This window comes from Gymnodraco acuticeps, unplaced genomic scaffold, assembly GCF_902827175.1.
Source record: "Gymnodraco acuticeps unplaced genomic scaffold, fGymAcu1.1, whole genome shotgun sequence".
Lineage (NCBI taxonomy): Eukaryota > Metazoa > Chordata > Actinopteri > Perciformes > Bathydraconidae > Gymnodraco > Gymnodraco acuticeps.
The window spans coordinates 326,765-351,087 of record NW_022990475.1 but is presented as its reverse complement, the minus strand read 5'-3'; the positions used below and the strand labels follow the sequence as shown (position 1 = coordinate 351,087).

Genomic DNA, 24,323 nt, shown 5'->3' with positions numbered 1-24,323 from the left:
AGCACCCAAGGTTCCACACACTGTTAAAGGGGGTTAGCATAGTTATTTAAGTAGACCAGAAATGAAAATAAATTAGTATAATGAGTTATTGATATTCCACCGGTTTTCACACCATTTCAGGGACTTTATCACTGCATTAGAACAGACCACCCCAAAGCCAGTAGGGCTAAGAGACCAGTCCCAGGGGGAGTTTAGGCTCCAGGGTAAAAGGATAGCATAGGGGCGACCAGGGGAGGCCTAAATGTTGCACTCATTCCATGTCCTAAAATACCGATTGATCACGACGGCCTCTTCTAGAGAACATATTACTTTCATACCTTAAATGGTATGAAAGGAGGGAGGGTACATTTCTCATGAGGAGACAGTTACAAATGCTAGTAGAACAAGACGGCCCACCCCAATAAAGATGTTGATGAAAATGATGAGTTAGTTTGAATGATGTTAAACGATATGGATGTTCAGAGATGAGGTTGTTCAATGAATGTCCAGCCGATGTGATTCTTTAAATGATGAAATCATGTGAAGAAGTGAGCAAAATAAAATGCTAAAATGGAGTGAATCCATTTCAATTTACTCTATACTATTCCAAGATAGTTTATTTCATTTGTATTATTTTTCACTGATCTATATGGTAGATTTAATGTATTTTCGAATCATTACTATTCTAAAATGGGTAGTTTATTTTCACTTTGTAAAAACAAGTGCCTTAACACTGAGTGTATTATGAGAACGGTTTCTGTGAAAGGAGGGAGGAAGAAATGTTCTGATACCAAGCCATTGCTGCTATTTTGAAGAACCATATTGAATGTTAACACTAGAAGTTATGCACAAGGGAAAACTTTTATGTTTGAACACAGTCAAAGTATTTTTGTATTTTTGTAAAATTGAGGATATTCGCACTATTCCATTTTGATTGTATGTTTTTGATGTGAGTTATGTACTATGCAGAGTTCAGATGAAGAACTCATTGATTTCAGTATTATACACACCTTTTAGGTGTGTAAGGAGGGACTGTTAGAAATTAAAATCAATGTTTTGATGGCATAATGTACCTTAAATGTACCTTTAGTTTAAATGCTGTTTTATACTGAAAAACCAGAAGTTCTTGTGCACAACCAGTTAGACTTTTATTCTGAAAATCCTTCACCTCCGGTTAGCATTTAGCATGAGGCTAATATACCATTTCCTATAGAGGTGAATTTAGCAGCGATATGATATTGCACACCGAAACCTACTGATTTCAACACTACAACTATAGACGTCGAGATATTATTATTGTTGGATATTAAATGAAGGTACAGTTTATTTGAGTACGTTATCGTTTACAGATGTGGGTAGCATGTCACAACATTCGGAGCGACCGGAAATCGAATTGCTGTGAAGGATTTCCTGTATTTTTTGGAGTGTTGATTACAGCGTTTGGAATGTGTTGAATGGAAAGTCATGAAAGAATTAAGGAGGAGAAAAGGAGTGTTTAGATATATATTGAATGTACAATGTCTGTATACTGTGATATGTGTAACAACGGACATTAAATACGCGGAGAGCCGGCCCCCAGGGAGGAGCCAGGAGAGGCTATATAAACAACGAAACCTGAGGGGTTCGGCCTCTTTTCTCTGCTAGCGGGGAGCCAGAGACAGCTGCTTTTCTGTCGGACAATATCCTGTTTGTGACTTTACCACGCTTTTTATTAATTAAAGTACCAATTTGAAAACATCTCAGAGACTCCATTTAGTCTCCTTTTTAAGCTTCTCTTTCCTGGACACGAGAATAACCATCACAGTTAACAATCTGGACCAAGTAGGTTTCATTCCAGGCCGCCAGTCCTCAAATAACAAGAGGAGGGTTTTTCAGATTATCCTAGAAGCAAGCTCCAGCAATTTGCCAAAGCTTTTGACCAAATAGAATGGGCAAATCTATTTTACACGCTCAAAAATGTGGCTTTGGGCCCAAGTTGATTAGCTGGGTAAAGGCTTTGTATAGCGCTCCCTTCTCTTCTGTTAGAACTAATGGATTCATCTCAAAACCTTTCCCCTTACACCGTGGCGTGAGGCAAGGGTGTCCAGTTAGTCCCTTACTTTTTATTATGGCTCTAGAACCATTAGCCTGTGCAATTCGCTCTAATGGTGACATACATGGTGTGAACATTCATGGACACGATTTGAAATTAAATATGTACGCTGACGATATACTTCTTACTTTGAGCAAGCCAGCACTCTCTATACCCGCAGTTCTTGATATGATACATTTATTTGGAAGCTTCTCTGGATATAAGATAAATTGGAACAAGAGTGAAGCAATCCCACTTAACTCATATACATATAAGCACACCCCCTTTATTGGGAAAACAAATGGAATGAGGTATTTGGGAATTAACATCGTCTCTCCTATCTCTAAAATATTTAGCCTTAACGGCCCCGTTATTTTCCAGTCCATTAAGGAGGACATTAACAGATGGATGGCCATACCACTTTCTATGGGGCAGAGCAGACACCTTGAAAATGAATGTTCTCCCAAGGCTTTCTCATATTATCTCCTCTATCCCTCTTGATTTCCCACTAAAATGGTTTAAAGATATCAAATCCTTATTCACTCAGTTCCTTTGGAATAATAAAAAACCCAGAATCGCACATAATAAGTTGATCATTCCAAGATCAATGGGAGGTTTGGGAGTCCCGGATGTATTCCAGTATTATCTGTCCTTCAACGCAAAGTATCCATTATCGTGGGCGTACAAAAGTGCCTCTCCGGTAGGCAGTTGACAATGGCTGGAGCAATCCATCATGTCTGTAAACCAAAACATATCTCTGGCATCAATGTGGTACTGCCCAAAACCACCACCCTCAATGGATAATACCATCATCCGCTTTTCATGCTCTATTGTAAAGCAACTGCACAGGAGACTCAATATAGAGGGGCTCTCTTTACCATCTTGCCCTATTTGGAGTAACCCCTGTCTTTCTGAAGGAGGAGGCACCTTAAGTAATAATATCTGGTAGAAGGCTGGTATTACTACAATTGGACAGATATATAGAGACCCTTCCATTTCAACAACTCAAAAATCAGTATGGTCTCTCAGACTCATCTTTTCTATCATATGCACAAATAGCATCTATTATTAGTTCAAAATGTAAGGAGGGAGCCATGCCTGCTTCATGTATGGAAGAGGACCAGCGCCTCAAGAAAGCAATCATATCATCAGGTGTGGTCTCTAATATAAATTATTATCTAGGACTGCCCCGAATACCTATTCTCCTGTCCAACTGTCCTGGGAGCATGCCTTGAATATCTCTCTGTCTGCTTTGCAATGGAACTCCATTTGGAGGTCAGCTATGTTCTCTTCTAAATGTGTAAGATTCAGGATCATACAGTTCAAAATTCTCAATAGAGCTTACATCACCCCTGTTACAAAATCCAAGATGGACAATAAACACAGAGACTTATGCTGGCATGAATGTGGCAAGCGAGGTACATTGTTGCACCTACTCTGGGAATGCCCAGCGGTAAAAAAACGTTGGTCAGAACTAGTAATATCATTAATGTCTGAATCTTTGAAAGTTAATTTCCCTACATGTCCCATTGTATGCCTACTGGGTTTCAAGCCAGATGGCAATGTTGCAAGGACTGCCGATCGGCTCTGGACATTGGGCTGTTTAGCCACAAAAAGACTCATCCTACTAAACTGGAAGGAACGCAAACCAGCCTGCTTTACTAGGGACTCATGGCTGAGGGAGTATCTGGACCCACTGAATATGGAGCGTGCAGCTTCTCTGCTGGGGGATTTTGAGGGGAGACACGAGGATTGTGGTTCACTGTCCGCAGCTCTCCTATCTGACCATGTCAATATGGCATCTCCTGTGTAATGTATAATGTATTGTGTATGTAATATCCTGTGTATGTCACAATCAGCTGTCTTAGGAAGTCATCCTTGCATCCCCCCCGTTATGTTTTGTTTAGTTGTTTGTTGTTACATGTTTTGTTGTATGTTCTGTTATCTGGAGCAATAGGCGCATTCACACCGCAGTACTTTTCCCACAAAGGTTCATGAGAACTTAGTTCATGAGAACTGTTTTGTCGCGTTCACACCAAAAAGAGCCGGTACTAAAATTAGTTAATGAGAACCTTTTTACCCCCACGTGCGGCTCTCTTGTGAGAAAAGAGCTATATTTCTGATTGGCTGGGCGGATTGCAAACCACGCCCCGTAAAACTCCCAAAAAGTTTTGTGAAGCCGCCATTTTATTATCCTCGCATTAGCATTATTAGCATTAGCATTAGCCCAGCGCAGAAACGCAGAGTGACTAACTTATGGCAGTTCATGAGAACTAAAGAGTTCTCATGAACTAAGTTCTCATGAACCTTTGTGGGAAAAGTACTGTGGTGTGAATGCGCCTATTGTCTGTTTATTTTATAACTGAATTATTTTATTTTATTTTTTTTAAATAAAACTATTGATTTTTGGTAAAACTTTATTTTAAGGTACACATTCACCATCAACTAGTTGTTAATTAAAATGCATATTAGCAGTATATTGGCTCTTTATTAGTCATTATAAAACACTTATTAATGTCTTATTCTACATGACCATATTCTACAAGTAATAAGCCATTAGTTGAGAGTTTTTCCTCAATAACCCTCTAATTAGTGCTGATTTATTGCAAGTAAGGAAGTTGTTTTACATGAGTTTTCGTCTTAATATGCTCTGCTCAATATGGGTCTAATAAAGCAGTAGTACCACAAGAATAGTAATTCTCCCATAATAACACTCAACAAATATGATCTATTCTTATGTAACAAGACATGAAAAGATAATCAAATATCTCTCCTGATTGTTGGCACTTGACAATCACCTTTCCCTGAAATGTACTCAGGTGTAACTAAAGTCTGCTTTAAGGGTTGTTTATATTTCACATCATTAATCAGAATCTGCAAAGTAACTAAAATAAATGTAGTGGAGTAAAAATACCAGATTAACCTCTGAATTGTAGTGGAGTAGAATTACAAAGTAACAATGAGTTGTCATGTGAGTATATATTAATGCTGCCCATTATGGATACAAGCGATTTTCACCCATTTAGTAATTACATGTTTTACATTTGTACACACCAATTTGTTTCCTATCCCCTAAACCTCCAGGGCTGTACACAGTTTAATACTGTCAACTTCTAATTTTGGGAAAACCGAAAACGTCTTTTAAAACTACAATTCCCAGTAGAGACGTGCCATAGAGAACATGTTGCGAAACACAATAGCCGGCATGTGTAGTTCTCGGGGGTTCGAGTCCAGTTTTGAATAGTCTGCCGTGGTTGCGTTCCATTTCAAAGAGCTTGGCGCTCGGCGTAACCTTGGCGCACTGCCACTCCAACATCCAATCCCAGAGCTTGAAGATTAATCACAGGGTTTGTCGCAAAGCGGACAGGCGTCGTCACAACAATAGTTGGGGATTGTGGGTATGTAGTCTCTTTGGCGCTCCACATTTCAGAGAAAACAAGTTGTTTCTCAGAATTGAAGGGGAAAAACACAAAAGCATTGTACACAATTTAAACCCATCAATGTCGTTTAATTAACAAAGGTAATCTGGTGTTTTTGAGTTGATGAGTAGTGCAGATATCACTGTCAAATCAATCGACAGTAAGGAGAATACTTACTTCCGGGTGTACAATTCTCCGTTATCCGATGGGAATGGACGCTCACATTGCCTTTAAGAGCTGCCGACATAAATGGATGCAGTGCTTCCCTGAGCGTAGAATACCGCCGCCGATGGGAATACATTGCAATCAGTTGAAAGCTCTTTGCGTCCATTTATGAAGCTGAAGGAGCCTCGGCGCATCTCAACTGCACGCCACGGGACCCTGACCAAGCGTCGCTCATGGACGTTTAGGGAGTGAGAGTGTGTTGTGAATAGAGGGCTCCGCCTTTGTTAATATAACAAGGGTTACAATACGTAACCTGGCGTTTTCCCATTTATTTAGATAAGATAGTACTTTAATGATCCCAATTTGGGAAATGTTTGAATCTTAGTAATCAGGAGTTTTCATTGCCTTATCTCAGAGAACTTCTAGAACGCTGCGTTTTTCGATAAGGAGACATCGGCCCAATCCCAAACCACACCCTACACCCTACCCCTACAGACTCCGTGACGGAGTGAACTCCGTGGAGTGACACTCACAGCTCAACGAGGCTCCCTCCTGTCAGATGGAGGGAGTAAATACAGCGGCAAGCTTTGGGACAAACTCCCCCCTCTCCGGCAGAAACAGGAAATGCCGTAACTGTATGTAACAGCGGTTTCAAATCAGCATCTCTTAGACAAAACATTTAAATTAATAACTAAAATAAAACTCCAAACATCTTAAATTGTGCTCTTTTAGATTTAAACCAGATTTTTATAAGCTTCTTAGTTTTTGCAACAGTCTGTAAATATACACAACTTTATAATAAAATGCACACAGTTACCTTTTTCTAGACTAAACACAGGTATGATCCAAACTTTAAAAACAAATGAGGTTATCATGAGGTTGTTAACATCGCAATTTATCAGTGGATCTTTGCTGGAACTACTTGTAAACAGCTTGTTTCCTGAGGGACACACACAGCGTTGACTCCGGTCAGGTAGAGACCGGTCTCCAGTCAGCACCGCTGCAGACTCTAGAGGTTTCTCAATACTCAAATGTCCCCTCCTCGACTCCCCTCCTCGACTCCTATCCTCGATACTTAGTCCCGCCCACAGGAGATGCGAACGGAGGAGTCGAGGAGGGGAGCCGAGGAGAGAGGAGGGGAAGCAGCAGGCGGTTAGAGAAATGAGAACTCCTCTCCTCTGAGCGGTCATCTTAAAGAGACATCCATTAATGATGACAGGAGGCACAGCCGCCCTCTGTCTGACGGACAGATGTGTTCATGATTACTTCTATATTTTACTTTGATTCATTGACAGTGCGGTATAATGAGACAATAACAGGCTACAGATGCGGACACACACACACACACACACACACACACACACACACACACACACACACACACACACACACACACACACACACACACGTATTTATATACATATATACAATTTCAGACTCACACAAGTATGAGAGCACTCTCATAATAACGTAACACAATCAGAGACTGGATATATCCCCCCCCCCCTCTCTCTGGTCGCTGAAATGGGGAATTGAAATTACGGGCCAAAAGTTGTATTTACAAGTATTAAAAATAAGCAGAGGACACCAAACCAACTGAGACCCGTCTGTCCGCCGCATCTACGCACTATACAACACACACACCTACACACTGTACAACACGCACCTACACACTGTACCACACACACACACCTACACGATGTACAACACGCACCTACAGCTCCTAAAGCATAATCAGGCTACAGCCGTTGTGTATTTTATTATGTGAAGCACTAAATGGTCTTAGAAAAATATCAACTCTTTGTAGATCTACTAAACTAAAGCAAATAAAGAGAGTAGGCCTGTTATACTGAGTGATATATATTATACACACTGCTCTGCTTTCTGCACGGACCTCACAGCTGTTTTCACTGTAAACATCGCGATGAAAGCAGTTTCTAAAATAATATCCAGGGGATGCATGCAGAGCTGTGATTGGCTGAGATAAGTCCGGCCGTGCGTCACGCCTCCACAGTTCCCGGAAATGCATCCGCGGAGGAGCCGTGGAGGAACCATCAGTGTCTCCTCGGTTATAGCTCCTCCAGAGAGCCTCCTCGACGCTCGATCCTCGGTCCTCGAAGTGCATTGAGAGAAATTAGATGTCCTTCAAAATGGCACGCTGAAATTAATTTCCGGGTCACTACCGGAGGACCGAGGAGTCGAGGAGTCGAGGAGTCGAGGAGGGTAAATTTGAGTATTGAGAAACCTCTTCTGTCATGTCTAAGAAACTTATTGTGAAAGTTTATTCTTTATGTTAGTTTTGTCATGTCCCTTTGTCCTGTGCTTTATGTTTATTTAATTAAGTAATTCTCCGTCTCATTTCAGGCCTCCACGCTCCCCGCCCCTATCTGTCTCCTGCGTCCGTGATTGTTTTCCCCGCCCTGATTGTTTCCACCTGTTCCCCTTACCCTGTGTATATATTGTGCTAGCTCCCTCCTGTCCATTGCCAGTTCGTTTCCTCATTCAGGACTAATGTACCAGCCTACTCCACGGACATCTCACTTACCTTTAAGCATTAGTTCTTGTTTTTCCTCGAAAGAGTGTTTTTGTTTTCCCTGTTTTGTTACTGTGTCAATTCCAGTAAAGTCTTTATTTTGAACACTATCTGAGTCTGAGTTTGAGTCGTCCATTTGAGTTCATGCCTCAGAGTTCACTCCTTGACAGACTCGCTGTTTGAGGGCTTGATAACCCACTCCCCCTCCACTCCCCCTCCACACCGCTCCACACTCGTTGGTTTGGATCAGCACTTAATGTGGCGGACCCTCCGCGCGAACACGCAAACGGAGGAGTAGTGTGTAGGGGTAGGGTGTAGGGCATGGTTTGGGATTGTGCCGTCGTACCTCCACTTCCCGACCTTCCACGGAGAGCTGAGCATGGATATCTCCTTCCTGTTTAAAACCACCTCCTCCTCCGGTGTGTTCCTGGAGAACCTGGGCATCAAATGGCGCAATGAACATATTTTACCGTGATTTAATTGTAATACACGTTTCAAAATGATGCCGAAGTAACAACATACTGATACCGGTTAGTAAAAACCATGAATTAATGCTTTGACAAGTCTGCAGACAAGACGGCAGGCGAAAAACCTTTTATAATGCGTGTTTTCTGAATGGATATTGGCTAAGCTAACGTCGTATATGCTCCGACCGTCCACACTCACAACAACGGCCTATACAGACATTAATAAACCAGCGACTGTATTCGCCATGACACAGACATATATGAGGAGCTGTGAGCTCCGAGTGCTAACAGCTAACGGCTGATGTTGGTTTTGTGTTTCGCATTGAAGATGACGTCACGGCTCCGCCTACACTGCGTTACTATAGTTACTGCCCAGCTACTAAACTGCAGAGGTGGGAACAAGTCATTGTTTTGCAAGTCCGAGTCAAGTCTCACGTCTTTGCGCTCAAGTCCGAGTCAAGTCTCAAGTCATTATTTTGCAAGTCCGAGTCAAGTCTCAAGTCAGGATGGGCAAGTTCAAGTCAAGTCAAGTCCTAAACTTTGACAAAACGAGTCATAAACAAGTCATTATGTGTTTTTCAACAAATGTAATGACATCGATCAACAGAATAATACTTAATAATCAAACTGCTCTTTATTAGTCACATTCATAATTTAATAATCATCTCTCTGCTGGTAAAGTAACGTGTGTTTTTCTAATTTTGAGGGATCAGTAAGGTAAGGCTACCGTGACGGTTTGATTCAGAAGGAGTTTAATGTATAAGATCCCTGATGTTGAGGTAACCAGAATGTTTATTTCCACTGTGTACAACATGTTGTAAGGGACCCACAATCTATCTTTATGCAAGGGATAATGTGCAGCGAGGCGGTCTCTATGGGGAAAAGAACACCTGCATCTAGATCCCTCTGCATGTGGTACTTTAACTATATTTTGATGCTAATACTTTTGTACTTTTACTTGTAACATTTTGAATGCAGGACTTTTTATTGTAACCGAGTATTCCTACACTGGTACTTTTGTACTCAAGTACAAGATCTGAACTTCTCCCACCTCTGACAGTAAATCCTGAGTGGTTACCAAAATAAAGGTAACCAAAAAAGGTTATTTTCATTTTACAAATCCTGCACTCAGCTTTGCTTTCTCCAATATCATTGAAAAGCAGCCAGATGCTGCTTCTTTTTTCGGTTTTTGCTAATTTCTTGACTTTTTCCGACGCACTTGCATTTAAATCCGTCTCCCCGTCGCTCTGTGCAGCTGGCCTGTACCACTACACCTGCTGTGCCCCCCACCCTTCTTTCACATAATGGTATGATCTTAGTGTGTCCTCGCATATGATTGGCCGCATGGTGGCCCAGCTAAATAAAGTCCCGCCCCTGCCTGCAAGGATTCTCAGCAAGAGTAGGAGTGGCTGAAGATTCTGCTTTCCCCGACGGGAGTCTTCTCTTCTAGCGGCATCTCGCGATCGGCGTGTTGGAGACCTCTGAATTAAAGTATCAAGTCACCTCAAGTCAGAAGGCTCAAGTCCAAGTCAAGTCCCGAGTCATTGGTGTTCAAGTAAAAGTCGAGTCGCAAGTGTTTTGTGATTTTGTCAAGTCGAGTCTCAAGGGTCTCAAGTCATCAAATTGGTGACTCGAGTCTGACTCGAGTCCAAGTCATGTGACTCGAGTCCACTCCTCTGCTAAACTGTAATGGAAACGCAGCATAAAGTGAGCCTGGCCTACCAAGGCCTAACTATACCGTACTAAGCCGTGCGAGGCCCTGCAGTGGAAATCCGCCAAAAGACTTCATCTGGATCGAACTGAGCTGTGAGTAAGAGCTGGAGAATCAAGAATGAATCCAAATCAGTCACATTTAAAGGGCGAGTGTGAGTCTTTAAAGCCCTTTATGTATGGTGGGATTTATAGTATGGCAGCAAGACTTAAATAGACTTAAAGAAGCCCTAAGCTTTTTGGGGTTCCCTTTCCTGTAGTGTTGTGACGAAGGTAACTTCGTCACTGTGAACTGACGGCTTCGGGCATTTTTATACAATTTATACTATTTATTGATGTAGTGTTTATTGTATTTTATTTTGAAATGTGTTCCCCTTTACCCATGTGTGTTGCCGTTGATTGTGTGCACCTGGTGCCCTGTGTTGTCTCCTCCCCCCTCACCTGTGTCTTGTTGTGCTGATTAGAGTGTGTGTATTTAGGCTCTGTTTCCCTGTCTGTTTGAGGCGGGCAGGGAGTGTGTGTGTGAGATCCTGGTGGCTGCAGGCTGGGCTCACATGAACAGCAGCAGCAGGATTGAGGCTGGTGGCTGTGTGCACAGGAACAGCAAGATTGAGGCTGTGTCCTGTGCTCAAGTTTTAATAAATGCCCACACCGGGTTATATTTTTGGACATTCTGCCTCTGCCTCCTTGCTTGGTCTGGGCCGCTCAACGGTCAGCTTCACAAGTGTGTAAGAAACATCTACACCAACCTGACGAAACATGTGCAGGGTTTACTAAAAGAGCTGCATTATCAAAAAGGGAATGTTTTCTTAATCCTAAAAATAAATAAAATATATGAAAATGAAATATTTTATTTCCGAAAAATAAGTTAGTTATTTTTATAATAAAAAAATAGAAAGACTTAGATTTTCACTTTTGTCCTCTTAACTCTTTTATTAACAAGAAAAAGCCAAGCATTACATTTTTTCCGGATATGTCAATGAGGCACTCATCTCATATGTTGAAAATAGAAACACAATTTATTACAAACTCAACCTTTTCTTTGTTATGAGTTTTCTTTTAATGTGTGTTGTTTCATTATTCAAACTTTAATTTATGCATTCAACACATTGAAACTCAGTCAAAAATAAAAGACTTTTAGAAAAAAATATCTAACATGAAAGAAGCTCTGGTGCTTTCTCTCTTAAGACTCAAGCTTTACAAGAGAAACAACAACATACAAATACATCAATAACGATATTCAACAAATATTTAAAGCAAAGTTTACAGTTTTCATGCAGAGAAATATCAGTTGAGGTTAACAGAAATCCTCCTGAGCAGTGACAGCCTCCATGGCTAAACAGACACAGGAAGGAGCGCCGCCTAAAGAAACTCCAACATCTACAGAACAACTCATGAGAAGATGTTAAAGCACATCCCATAATGTTTGATTGACAGCTGATCTCTGTGCAGTGAATACATGAACACTCAGCTTTCAGCAACAATGATGGACACAATGAGTTTAAGAAGTAGAAGAGTTCCTCAAATGACTTCAGGCTATTTCAGTTTACAAAACTCAGCTGTGGTTCCATAATCATAAAGCAAAACTCCAGCATGAAGCGGCTGAGTGAATGTGGTCTGGACTCTGTGGAGGAGAGTCATGGTTTCAGAGATGCTGTAGAATGACAGAATACCTGCTCTGTGATCCAGGTACACTCCTACTCTGGAGGACAGAGGACCTGAGACGGGAGTGATGATACTGTTGTGACGAAATGAATAACTGTTTTGGTCGCAATCTACCGCCCAAGACTTCATCGAATCCAAATAAACTTTCACCCCCTGCTCTGCTGATATTCTTGTATGCGACTGCTACATCAAATTCTCCCCCTCTCCACTTCACCTCCCAGTAACAACGTCCTGTCAGACTCTCTCTCAGGACCTGAGGATATACAGTGAATCTGTCTGGGTGAATAGAATGAGACTGATGCATGAATGTTGCTTTTCTGCCCCCCTCAGATAATAACAGCTGTGGGAAAGAAACTCCCTCTGGAGGGAACACAGGGATTACATTTATTTAAAATCTATTTGAACACACTACAGGAAAGGGAAAAATGCAAAAAGCAGAATAGGGCCCCTTTAAGAACGACAGCGTGTCAACATTAACACAAGTTGATAAATATTTGCAAAGGGCATTACAAATGACCTTGCCCTAAACACACATGGATGTGTGTTGTGTGAGCGCTGCACCTCTGTGAGTCTCACTCTCCGGTGAAGGTGGGGTTGCTCACCGTGGTGGTGGCCGTCTGGAACAGAGGGTTGTCAGCCTGGCAACACACAAATCAAAATGATTAGTTTCTTTCATCGATGATGTTTTTTTAAGTTATTATGTTTTCAGGTATTCTGTGTGTCTCTTAGACACTTCTCAATCATTCATACGCTAATGAAGATCATTTCACACAAATGATACAATAATTTTTAATACAATAAAATATGAAATAAAGGGATATTTTCTTTAACACTAAAGTTTAAGTTTTAAAATCTTATGAAACAAGCAAATACAAATTCCACACAGTCCCATTAGGCGCTTTCACACCGCAGAACTTTTCCCACAAAGGTTCATCAGAACTAAGTACAGATCGCATTCACACCGGAATAAATCCCTGGGGGAGGATTAGGCAAATAAAGCCGCTGACGTCACTTCTTCTTCTTCTTCTTCTGCTTTGAGTTTACTGGCAGGCTGAAAACAACTTCACGGCATATACTGCCACCCGAAGTCCCCGGCCGGAAGTCCCCGGAGTTGGGGAGTGGCTTCTACTGAAGCCTTACGAGTAAATCGCCAGAACGTCGACACCTCCTCATCTCCACCGCTCCCATGTTTTCTTTTGTGTTGCCATAAGTTAGTCTCTCTGCGTTTCTGCGCTGGGCTAATGCTAATGCTAATAATGCTAATGCGAGGATAATAAAATGGCGGCTCCACAAAACTTTTTTTGAGTTTTACGGGGTGTGTTTGCAATCCGCCCAGCCAATCAGACACAGGAACCTTTTTCTCCCATGAAAGTATACCTGCTCTCTAGCAGGGACTGAAAAGGGGGTTAAAAAGTTCTCATTAACTCATTTTAGTTCCGGCTCTTTTTGGTGTGAACGCGACATTTCGGAACTGTATCGGAGCTAAAGTGGGAAAAGTACTGCGGTGTGAACGCGCCTAATGATGCTTTTAAACAGCGCCTACCACAATACAGAAGGAATACAAATTCTCAAATAACATCTGGTAAATAATAATTGGTGTGCTTTCTAATGTTTTCAGTCTGCTGTTGAGTTTCATTGCATGGCATTAACAAGTTTTGAGTCAGCTCTTATATTGATATTTCAAAAACATTGAGCGGTAAAATAAATATGTATGTAAACTCATCAATATCCATGCCTTACCTTTTTTTTTCTGAAAAAGCTGTGGGTCAATAGATTTATGATAGAGGCTAATTCTTATTGTTGCCATACCATGAGTGGCCCCTGGCTTTATACAATTAAGAGCAACATGAGCATTGACCCGATGCAGTCCACCATTGTTGTTGTTGTGAGTGGCATTGCCAGGAAATTTGAAAACAGATTTCAGTGGAATTTGGCACGGTTATTGTGATTACCCTTGCGTGCATTTAGTCTTGCTATCCCTTGTGTTCCTTGTTGGTTCGTCGTTGTTCACTCAGTTTGGTCCCCAGTCTGGTTTGCCAGTTTTGGATTCCCTCCATGTCTCCTAAGTCTTCCTGGTTTGTTTAGGTTAACTCTTTTCTTTTGTTTAACCTTGCCTGCCCATGCGGTTGTTGTGCTTTGTAGGTAACAGCTTTCATTTTGATAAAACTTGCTTTTTGTTCCTATTCTTATCTGTCTCCCCGGTTTTTGAACTACATTTGGGTCCGCATTCCTGCCTAAACCTGACATAGAGGGGTATGAGAAAATCATGTTCTTGGATTTCTCCAGAGCCTTTAACACTATTCAGCCCCTGATTCTGGGAGACAAGCTGCAGCCCTCAGGAGTGGATCACCTCCTCACCTCATAGTACCTCATAGTACGTGAGGACCAGGGACTGCCATTCGGACACCATTGTCTGCAGGACAGAGGCAAGAGGCCATTGTCTGCTGGCACCGTCCCCTAAGCTATTTTCAAAAGCCGAAAAGACACCGGAGACCACGTTGGATATTGTTACTATGCAAGGAAAAGTACTTGAAGTGGTTGTCTGTTATAAATACCTTGGTATTTGGCTTGATGATTGCCTCTCTTTTAAACTTCAGGTCAATAATCTGCTTTGAAAGCTGAGGGTGAAGCTAGGTTTATTTTTCAGAAACAAGTCCTGTTTCTCACTTGAGGCCAGGAAAATGCTAGTCTCACTAAATCCTCACTCTATTTCAATACCAGACAGCACGTAGACTTTCCCACCCATAAAAAAGGTCACACACTGGTCTGCAAGTCTGGCATTTCCATCAGTAATCTGATCACCTCTGATCTCACAATCTCCGACCATCTGGCAACTACCATGGACATCCTCACCCTAACCCCCCTCATCAAGCAGAAGCGCACCATAAGTTTCCAGAATCTCAAATCCATAAACCCCTCCTCCCTATAGGCTGACACCATCCCTAACTCCACCCTCACCCATTAAGCTTAACCTGCTGACCTGGTCAACACCTACAACAATGCTCTCTCCTCCTATCTCAATCAACTCGCACCAATAAAAACCAAATCTGTCTCTTTCACTCACTCCACCCCTGGTACACTGATCATCGGCCCAAATCTAAAGGCCGCCAGCTCGAAAGACTTGCCAATATAACCGGTCTTACGATACATAAAGATGTCTACAAACTACACCAACAACAGTACAAAGATGCATCATCGGTGCACGCTCCTCCCACTACTCCTCAGTCATACATTCTAGCTGTAACAACCCTAAGACATTTTTTTCAAAGATAAGTAAACTCCTCAAACCTATGGACATCATCTCCAACTCCTTCACCGCCACCAAATGTGACTAATTTCTCTTGTTTCTTCAGGACAAAATGAAAAATAATACACAGCCAACTGGCCAACGCTTCCAAGTCCTCCACCACCCATCCTTACCTTGAACCTTCCTTCCCTCCTCCTTCGAATCACCCTTTTACATCATTCACTCAAATCACCACTGCTGACCTAGCTTCCCTAGTCACTGGCATGAAAACTTCAACCTCCATCCTGGACCCCATCCCCTCCACCCTTATCAAAGCTTGTCTCCCCCAACTGAATCCTCTTATCACCGCAGTCATTAACTCATCTCTGTGCACTGGTCTCGTCCCCCCTGCTTTGAAACTCGCTGCTGTCACCCCTGTACTGAAAAAAACCGGACTAAACCCTGACACCTTCAATAACTACCGGCCCATTTACAACCTCCCATTCCTGTCAAAGATTTTGGAGCGAACTGTAGCCTCCCAATTACAATCTCACCTGGATAGCCATTACCTTCATGAACAATTTCAATCTGGTTTCAGCACTCGCCACAGCACAGAATCTGCCCTACTTAAGATCAGCAACGACATTCTCCTCTCTGCTGACTCTGGTTCCCTCTCCATCCTCATCCATCTTGACCTAATCGCCGCCTTTGACACCATTAACCACTCCATCCTCATCAGTCCTTAATTGGCATAACTGGCACGCCCTCTCCTGGCTCAAATCATATCTGGCAGAAAACAATTCATTTCCATCAACAACTGCAAATCCCCCACCGCTTCAGTCACTCACAACGTCCCCCAGGGCTCTGTACTTGGTCCCCTGATTTTCATCATTTACATCCTCCCACTTGGACAGATCCTCCGTCAACACCATCTCCGGTTCCACCATTACGCCGACGACACCCAACTCTTCCTCTCTACAAAACTATTTCTGCAACCACCCACTCCCAACTCCCCACTGCCTCACTGACATCAAAACATCGATGCAAAACAACTTTCTGAAATTAAACTAAGACTGTGCAATTAATCGCATTTTGATCTCGATTACGATTTTGGCTTGCAACGATTATGAAAAAAATGTAATCGAAAAAAAACAATTATTTTGCTGCATGCGCTTTCGTCCCTCCCTAAAAGCCTTCTCGGCCAGGTTGTGAGTGACAATAGTTGTGTGAGTTCAGCACGAGCGAAGATGGCAGAACAAGACACCTCGTGAACAAGAAAAGTAAAGCGAATTCCGCTGTTTGGAAATACTTTTGGTTTAAGGAGTCCGACGTGGAATAAAAAAAGCCCGGCCCACTTATTTTAAACGTCATAATTTCAGTTGCGACAGAGGTCCACAGTTCCCCCGCAGCGAGGTTCCCGCTGCCCCCCGTTGACAGTTCACGAGCGTGCCCCCTCAACTTCATCCACCAGATCACAGTCATCAATTAAGGATGCGCTTTACGGCCTACTCAACCAGCTCGCAAAGGCACAAAGATATAAAAGATGCCATCACATTCTACATAGCTTCATAGCTTCATAGCTTCATAGCTTACATGTGCCCAGTTAGCACTGTTAGAAACCAGGGGTTTAAGCAACTGGTTAATACTATGGACAAGTGTTACGCGATGCCATCTCGGCCATTATTTCACCAGATCTTCACTGCCTGCCCTATATGACAAATGCAGTGTGGAAGTTGAAAAATATGTGGCTTCAGCTGAATACTTTGCAGTTAAATTATACTTAAAGTTCAGGGTAATCAACTGTTAAAAATATACTGTTCAAATATTTTTTTTAATTTTGTTTGAGTTCAATAAATTGATGTTTTCAAAGTCAATGAATAATCTTATTTAATAATCGTGATATCAATATTGACCAAAATAATCGAGATTTTAGCCTTAATCGAGCAGCCCTAAATGAAACTGAAATCTGAAATAATCATCGGCCCAAACTCACTTACCCGCTCCACCCAGGACTTCTCTCTAAACATCGACGGCTCCATCGTCAATCTCTCAACTCACGTCCGTAACCTTGGTATCATCCTCGACCCCGCTCATACAAAGCCAGATTATTAAATAACTACTTCTCCAACCTTGTACTTTTCTCCAGAGTGCCGTGGTTTATTGTTTATTAATGTGTTTCAACGGCATTTACCGACAAAGCCTGGTTAGTGTTGCCTGACTTTATAAAGTGTGTTTTTGTACAAGTGTGTGGTTGCGTTCTCGTCACTTTGCTCAGTGCTACTGCTTGTTACAACTTTTATTTGCCGTACTCGCCATAAACTGTTAGCTCAGGTTGATCTTGCACCCCTCCGACGTAAGCGTGATGTATGCAGTTCTTGCTTCTAGACCGACAATTTTTTCAAGCTTTGTAAGAACCGGTTTTCGGGGGGAAAGAGCCGGCTCCGCTGCAGTGTCAACAGGAAAAAACTGTGCTTATCAGGCTCTAGCTCCGAACCGGCCCTGGAACCTCGTTGGTGTGAAAGGGGCAATACTCTCACTGAATGTATTTGTATTCATAATCAAAGTTAATGGGAGAAACAATAGATCATGAACAATTAATTGTTTTCATGGATGATGAAAGTGGTATGTGTTCAGATTTATTATCTCATATTTTAACTAGATGATACATCTTTCTTTTTTTTTATCAACAGTAGGAGTAATGCACTTGAGTGTAATCTGTCATCTCTGTTCACTTCCCTGAGGCCTAATGATTTTGAAGGATGATCAGGTGGTCGCTCCCTGAGGATTTAGGAATTGTCAAATAAGAGATTTGGGATGCAGCAATAGTCAATGTGCAACTACTGGCAACAGGAAGTCCATCAAAAGATCACAGAAAAACGACATTTTGTGTATGTGTGTATGTATGTACTGTATGTATGTATGTATGTATGTATGTATGTATGTATGTATGAATATATATATATGTATACAATGTTAGCCATAAAGTTGGAATCATTTAGATTTCAGACACTTTCCTTTTTTTATTCCTATTTAATTTTCACTGTGATATGTTTGAAAGAGATGATCAATAATGTTTTGAGAAGATGTACACTATCTATCAAGAATAAATCAAATTGTCCCAATCATTAAATGAGAAGCGGTAAAAAATATTTTATTCCAACTTTTTGGGCAACAATGTATATAAATATCTAAATTGTCTCACCTCTGCCCACTTGGATTTCTTCCTTTCATTTTCAAATTTTCTGAATTCTTTTATGTCCTTCATGTAGATGAGTAGCTTGATGAGCATCAGCATTAGGATGCCAATGAGAGCAACAGATGCAATGGAGCCCCCGATGATAGCTATGACACTGGGGGGCTCCGGACAGTCTGGAGGAACAGGGAGAAATTAGGCTACAGAAAGATTTACTGATATCGGAAAGGACAGCCTATATCAAACATTATGAATTGAAGAATAGAGTATGTCTGCTGACATTTGTGAGTGTTTATTTTGGCCGGCTTGTTGGTCAGTCGGCATACCACTTTGGACTATTTGAACTATTTTGTGTTGACATGAATGGTCCCCGGAGAGTGAAACCTAAAAATGATGGTAATCCTCTGACTAACTTATATAAAAACTAGTTGCAATGCGATAACTTTAGTGATCCTCTGACTTTCCATATTGCTTCATATTCATGAACAAATACCTGCAAAACTTCCCATCAGCCTCAGATGTTTTTGTGTTTAGTGCTTACTAGAAACATATTAGCATGTAAGAACATAATAAACATTATAGTACACCTGCTGAAAAGCATAATCATTTTGAGCATGTTAAAATGCTGTGAATAGCATTTAGTTAAAAGCACCGCTGTGTCTACAGCCCCACAAACCTGCTAACAACTTTAGTCTTGTTAAATGTTTCCAAATAGCATACAATAGTACTTAAATGTAAGAGTTTGATAGCTCTGAAGAATATTCCACACATTATGAGCTGCTCACCTCTCTGTTTGAGAATTGTAGCCTTGTAGTGATCTTCTCCGACCAACTGGTCCAGATTGAACCTGATCCAGCATCCCTCCGTGTCCTTCTGCTGGCACTTCTTGCTTTGTACGGTGAACTGATCAACCATCTCGTGATAAATGCTTTTGCTGCAAGCCACACTGCAGTTTTTTTTAAAGGGACCGGACTCAAAGCCAAGGCATTCAATGCAGTTCCTGAAAACAAGATTATTTTTAAATTCATAAAATGTTTCCAATTGTTTAAACATGCCATCATTTAAAACATTACTATGAATTTACAAATAATGCATTGACACAAGTATTGTATAAGCATAGGATACTTTTGAGAAATGGGGCGGAGCCTGCGAGCTAGTTCAGGCAGTCAACTCGAGCACTTGTGCTGCATTCATACATAACGCCCCCTTGCCACTCTACAACCAACCAAACAGAGTCTCCTTGATATGCTGCTCTATTGAACCTGCCAGATCTCTCTCCATGCATTGCTTGCTGCTGCTATTGCTGCAGCTACCTCTACGTCGCTGCTGCTTGCTGCCCCACCACCACCCCAGCTTCCACCTGTAGGCTCGGGGGGTTAGTTATTTAATCATCACTCATCGTGCTATGTATATCTATGGAGTGATGAAGCCCGAGCCTAGTCGCCAAACTCAACTATATGCTGCTTCTAATAAACATGTTAAAGGAACCCGTGAGTTGTCTGACTGAAATAATGTTTGCTAAACTTACATTGATTGGATAAGATATAACATGTTGAAACACAACAGTAAAACACATGTTCAGATTATCTTTCTGGGTAGATACTGATGATATCAGCGAAGAACTACAAAAAAGTAACATCACAAACATTTATTGTAATAATTACCCAACAAAACGTTAAGCTAATCATTGTTCTTTATGCTGCACCATCTTCCCCCAAAAACAGTTTAAATCACCCGGGGCATTTTCGCAGCTTCGACATATTATTGGAGTGATTTCTTTTTTGAATGTGATAGGTCGACAGTCATTTGAAGTAAAGGTTCAGTAGAAGTTTACATCCTTACAGTTTGGTCTGGCAGGGGTCTGGGCAGCCGAGGCATTTGTGGCATCGTGGATGCTGGTATCCCTCCTTACACTCACAGCGGTTACACTTGCAGGTCCCTCTGTTGTAGCACACAGTGTTGTTGAGGGTCCGACAGCCCTCCTCAGACACCTTACACTGACAGGCTGAGCCTTCGTAGCCTGAAAAGCATTCACATCTGCCACAATTGCATTTACCGTTTCCTACAAGTAGAGAAATGGAGAAAAGAGTTAAAGTACATTTGCAGTATGTAAAATAATAATGACCTGTGTCACTCAGAGCCTAGGTACACAACATTGTGAGTGACAGGGAGATCCCATTGGGCAGAATGTGGGAGGTGTTGGTAGTTCTATAACTATATCTTGTAAAAATATATCATGAATGTTATGTCTTTATGTTAAAACAAATATTGGGGTTTTCCTAGTACTTTGCTTTATGCTTTACAAATGATTTATGAGAAAGTAAATGCAATTTGCCCATATGTTAGGTCTTAGAGATACAAAGTGTTTTGATGAAAGTACCTATTGGCTATCTGGTAAAACACACAATGAAAAAAGTTATGTTTTTGGAAAATTACTAAAACTCTACCTCCACATAGTTTATTCTGGAACTTCTCACAGTGTTCATCGTCACACTCGCAGATGTCACCATGGTAACTACTTCCACTCTCTGTGGTGTGGCACTGGCACCTGCCACATACACAATCTCCTCGGCCCTCACACTCGGTGCCGTTGTCCCTCTGACAGGACGCTCGCAGCGAGACCTCGTCTTTTTCCCCAATAGAGCACTCGCAGAACTGACCAATGGAGCCTTCACTGCAGCTGAATGAGGACAAGTCGGAGAGCAACAACACCTTAATTACAGGAACTATTTTTACGTTTTGGTATAAGCGGTATGCTGTTTGGAAACATTTACCAGGCTCAAGTTTGTGGGGCTGTAGACACAGCTGTGCTTTGAGGTAAATGCTAGAACCAGTATGTTAACATAAATCACAATGATGTTCAGCAGGTGTAATGTTTATGATGTTCACACATGCCAACATTTGCTAATTAGCACTGAACACAAAGACAGCTGAGGCGGATGGGAAGTTTTGCAGGTCATGTAGTTTACAATTTTGAAATAAACACAATCCCTTGAAATGCCACACTGAACGGTTCCTTTAAGTTTCGGTGATTATGAAGGGACACTAATGCATTGTTGGGGACTGCAGTTCTGTGGGTCTTCCCATTGACTCTCACAGTTTGTAGATAGGGTCCCTGCCAATATATAGTTAATGCCTAGTCTTAAAGTGAAATACATGTCCTCCATCCTCTGCTGTCACTGTGACATTACATTTAATCTGGAGGGATAAGGTAGGGTTGAAGAGGTGTAGTACAGGCTATTTTATGACATTTACTGAAGTTTTCGATCTGGATAGTACAATTCTTTGATGGATAAATGGTTAATTTTTTTCAATTCCAAGTCCCTGTAGCGCATTATGATCATATTTACGGTGGCCGACAGGGGCAAACGCGTTGCATGTGTTATACAAAAAACACAGCAGATCTGAAATATGATCGGAAACATGTGAAGATATTGTTAAAAATAAGCTGATAAAACATTTTAGGTAAGTTTCCAACAACGGAGACAGTTGTCCAGCTTTATAATCCTGAACGACACCAAGCGCTCTGGTCCCAGCTGTGTGCGTCACTTTTTTGTATCCCCTGGTCTCCCAGCTGTGTGCGTCACTCTTTAGTGTCTCCTGGTCCCCCAGCTGGGTGCGTCACTCTTTAGTGTCCCCTGGTCTCCCAGCTGTGTGCGTCACTCTTTAGTGTCTCCTGGTCCCCCAGCTGGGTGCGTCACTCTTTAGTGTCCCCTGGTCTCCCAGCTGTGTGCGTCACTCTTTAGTGTCCCCTGGTCTCCCAGCTGTGTCCGTCACTCTTTAGTGTCCCCTGGTCTCCCAGCTGTGTGCGTCACTCTTTAGTGTCCCCTGGTCCCCCAGCTGGGTGCGTCACTCTTTATTGTCCCCTGGTCTCCGTTGTGTTTTGAGCTTCTTGCAGCGTTTGGTTTCTGCAGCTTTTAGTAAACGCTGCGCATGTTTCCTCAAGTTTCTGAAGATGTGTCTTCATGTATTATAGCACATTTGTGTTTTTTTGCATTGGTTTTGAAACTGCAGCGCGTTTCTCCTTATGTTGGGCTGTTTTAATGTACAGTATCTGCCCATATCGGCCACCATACTTATCATATTGAACATACAACCTAAAGGGCCTTCTACATGTAATCATGTCAAATGTGTTTGGAGTTGTGGTGGGAAGGACTCTGCACAAACTGCTCTCCATGACTGATTATCCTGACCACCAGCTGCTGGACACACAGCAGAGATTATTCTCCACACACTGACAGGACAGATAGAGGAAATCTTTGCATCTGGAATAACCCTCCACAAGCCTCCCCTATGATTAGCAGAGAACTCACAGCTTCATAGTCTGTCATTTATTTTTGACTTTATTTTCCAGTCTGTTTTTTCATTGCAATAACCATAAACAACTTGCACATACTTACTCACACTGTTTCACTGCATTTATTTAAATACATGCCAATTTACAGTCAATGTTTAGGAGTTGTATAGCTTACCTGCAAATACCACAGCTAACTCTTCCCCTGCCGTTGCAGTGTGGGTGACTGCTGTCCTGTGGGTCTTGACATTCACACTCACAGTTTGAAGATAGGGTCACTGTCAATGTGTCTTTAATTCCCAGTGGTCTTATGGTGAAAGACTTGTCTTCAATACATGTGTCTGCTGTCACTGTGACATCAAAATAAATCTGGAGAGGGAAGGCAGGGTTAAAGAGTCAGAGCTGTTAAATATGTATTGATACACTTTAAATATATAAAAAACACACACTGGTTTTAATGGTAAACTTGTGAAAGCCACATTCTTGATCCCCCCTTGTACTTAAATGCATTTTAATGGAACTCTCCCTTCCAGCTTCTTTACTTTTTACAGTAATTTGTCTTATGTCTTAAGTGCCTTTGTACATGCCTCTTTACCAAAGTCTTGTTGGCTGTTGGCTTCAGATGAAAAGTGTTTTTTTACCACTAATAAAAAACCCAGATATATTTGAAAGTTAAAGCAGCACGGACGTATTTCTTTCCTCTTGGAAATTCAGGACTGGCGGTGAAGATATTTCAGGTGAAATGTGCTGCAACAAGTTTATCAACCCGCTAAGCTCACTTCCCCCATAGAGACTGCACTGACCGCATTATATGGGGGGGTCGCTTTAGGTGCACTGCTCCAGTGTTGTAGTAAAGTCACCAATTCACGAGTCCAAGTCACTCTTCGAGTCCGAGTACAAGTCCGAGTCACCTAGGGAGAGTCGTAGTCGAGTCCAAGTCTGAGTCACCCAAGGAGTGTCCGAGTCGAGTCCGAGTCATCATTACCTGTGTTCGAGTCCGAGTCCAAGTCCGAGTCACCCAAGGAGTGTCCGAGTCGAGTCATCATTACCTGTGTTCGAATCCGAGTCCAACTCCGAGTCACCTAAGAAGAGTCCGATTTCAAGTCCGAGTCACCAGTCTTCATGTATTAATCTTCGTGGATATGTGTGTTGAAATGTAGCTGCTCCTCTACATTGCTTTTATCCTGTCATGTTATACTAATCTGTCTATTGAACTGCTGTGAAGCGAGTTTGGCTACAATTCTTAGGTGCTATACAAATATAAAGCTTATTAATAATATTATTATTATTATTATTATTATTATTATTGTAAATGACCTTTAATATGTCTAACTATATTTAAAATGAGTTACCTTTTAGAGAAGTGATTACATTTGTATGCCAATATTTTCATATGGTAAAGTTTTCATTTTGCACTTTTGTTTTGATAGTAATAAGATCAGGATTCTTATTTTGAAGGAACTTTTACCAGTTAAATTGGTTTACTGATAAAGATTAAGCCCCAGAAAGCACATGGCTACTTAGCATGCAAAATGACGTCATTCTGCATGTTAAGTAGCCATGTGCTTTCGTGTTATCGGCTGAATCTTTATTTATTGATT

At 41.7% G+C, this 24,323-nt stretch overlaps 1 protein-coding gene across 1 annotated transcript in view; it reads right to left on the bottom strand.

Annotated features, from left to right (window-relative positions):
* Nucleotides 1-11,250: 11,250 nt before the first annotated feature.
* itgb2 (integrin, beta 2) overlaps nt 11,251-24,323 on the bottom strand; it is a 31,613-nt gene continuing 18,540 nt past the window's right edge. Inside the window, exons 11-16 of the mRNA XM_034226220.1 lie at nt 22,901-23,091; nt 20,876-21,108; nt 20,271-20,490; nt 19,214-19,428; nt 18,438-18,604; nt 11,251-12,647 (exon numbers count right to left, since the gene is read on the bottom strand). Of these exons, the coding sequence (XP_034082111.1) occupies nt 12,582-12,647; nt 18,438-18,604; nt 19,214-19,428; nt 20,271-20,490; nt 20,876-21,108; nt 22,901-23,091 (1,092 nt within the window). The 3' untranslated portion in view covers nt 11,251-12,581. The remainder of the gene's footprint in view (nt 12,648-18,437; nt 18,605-19,213; nt 19,429-20,270; nt 20,491-20,875; nt 21,109-22,900; nt 23,092-24,323) is intronic.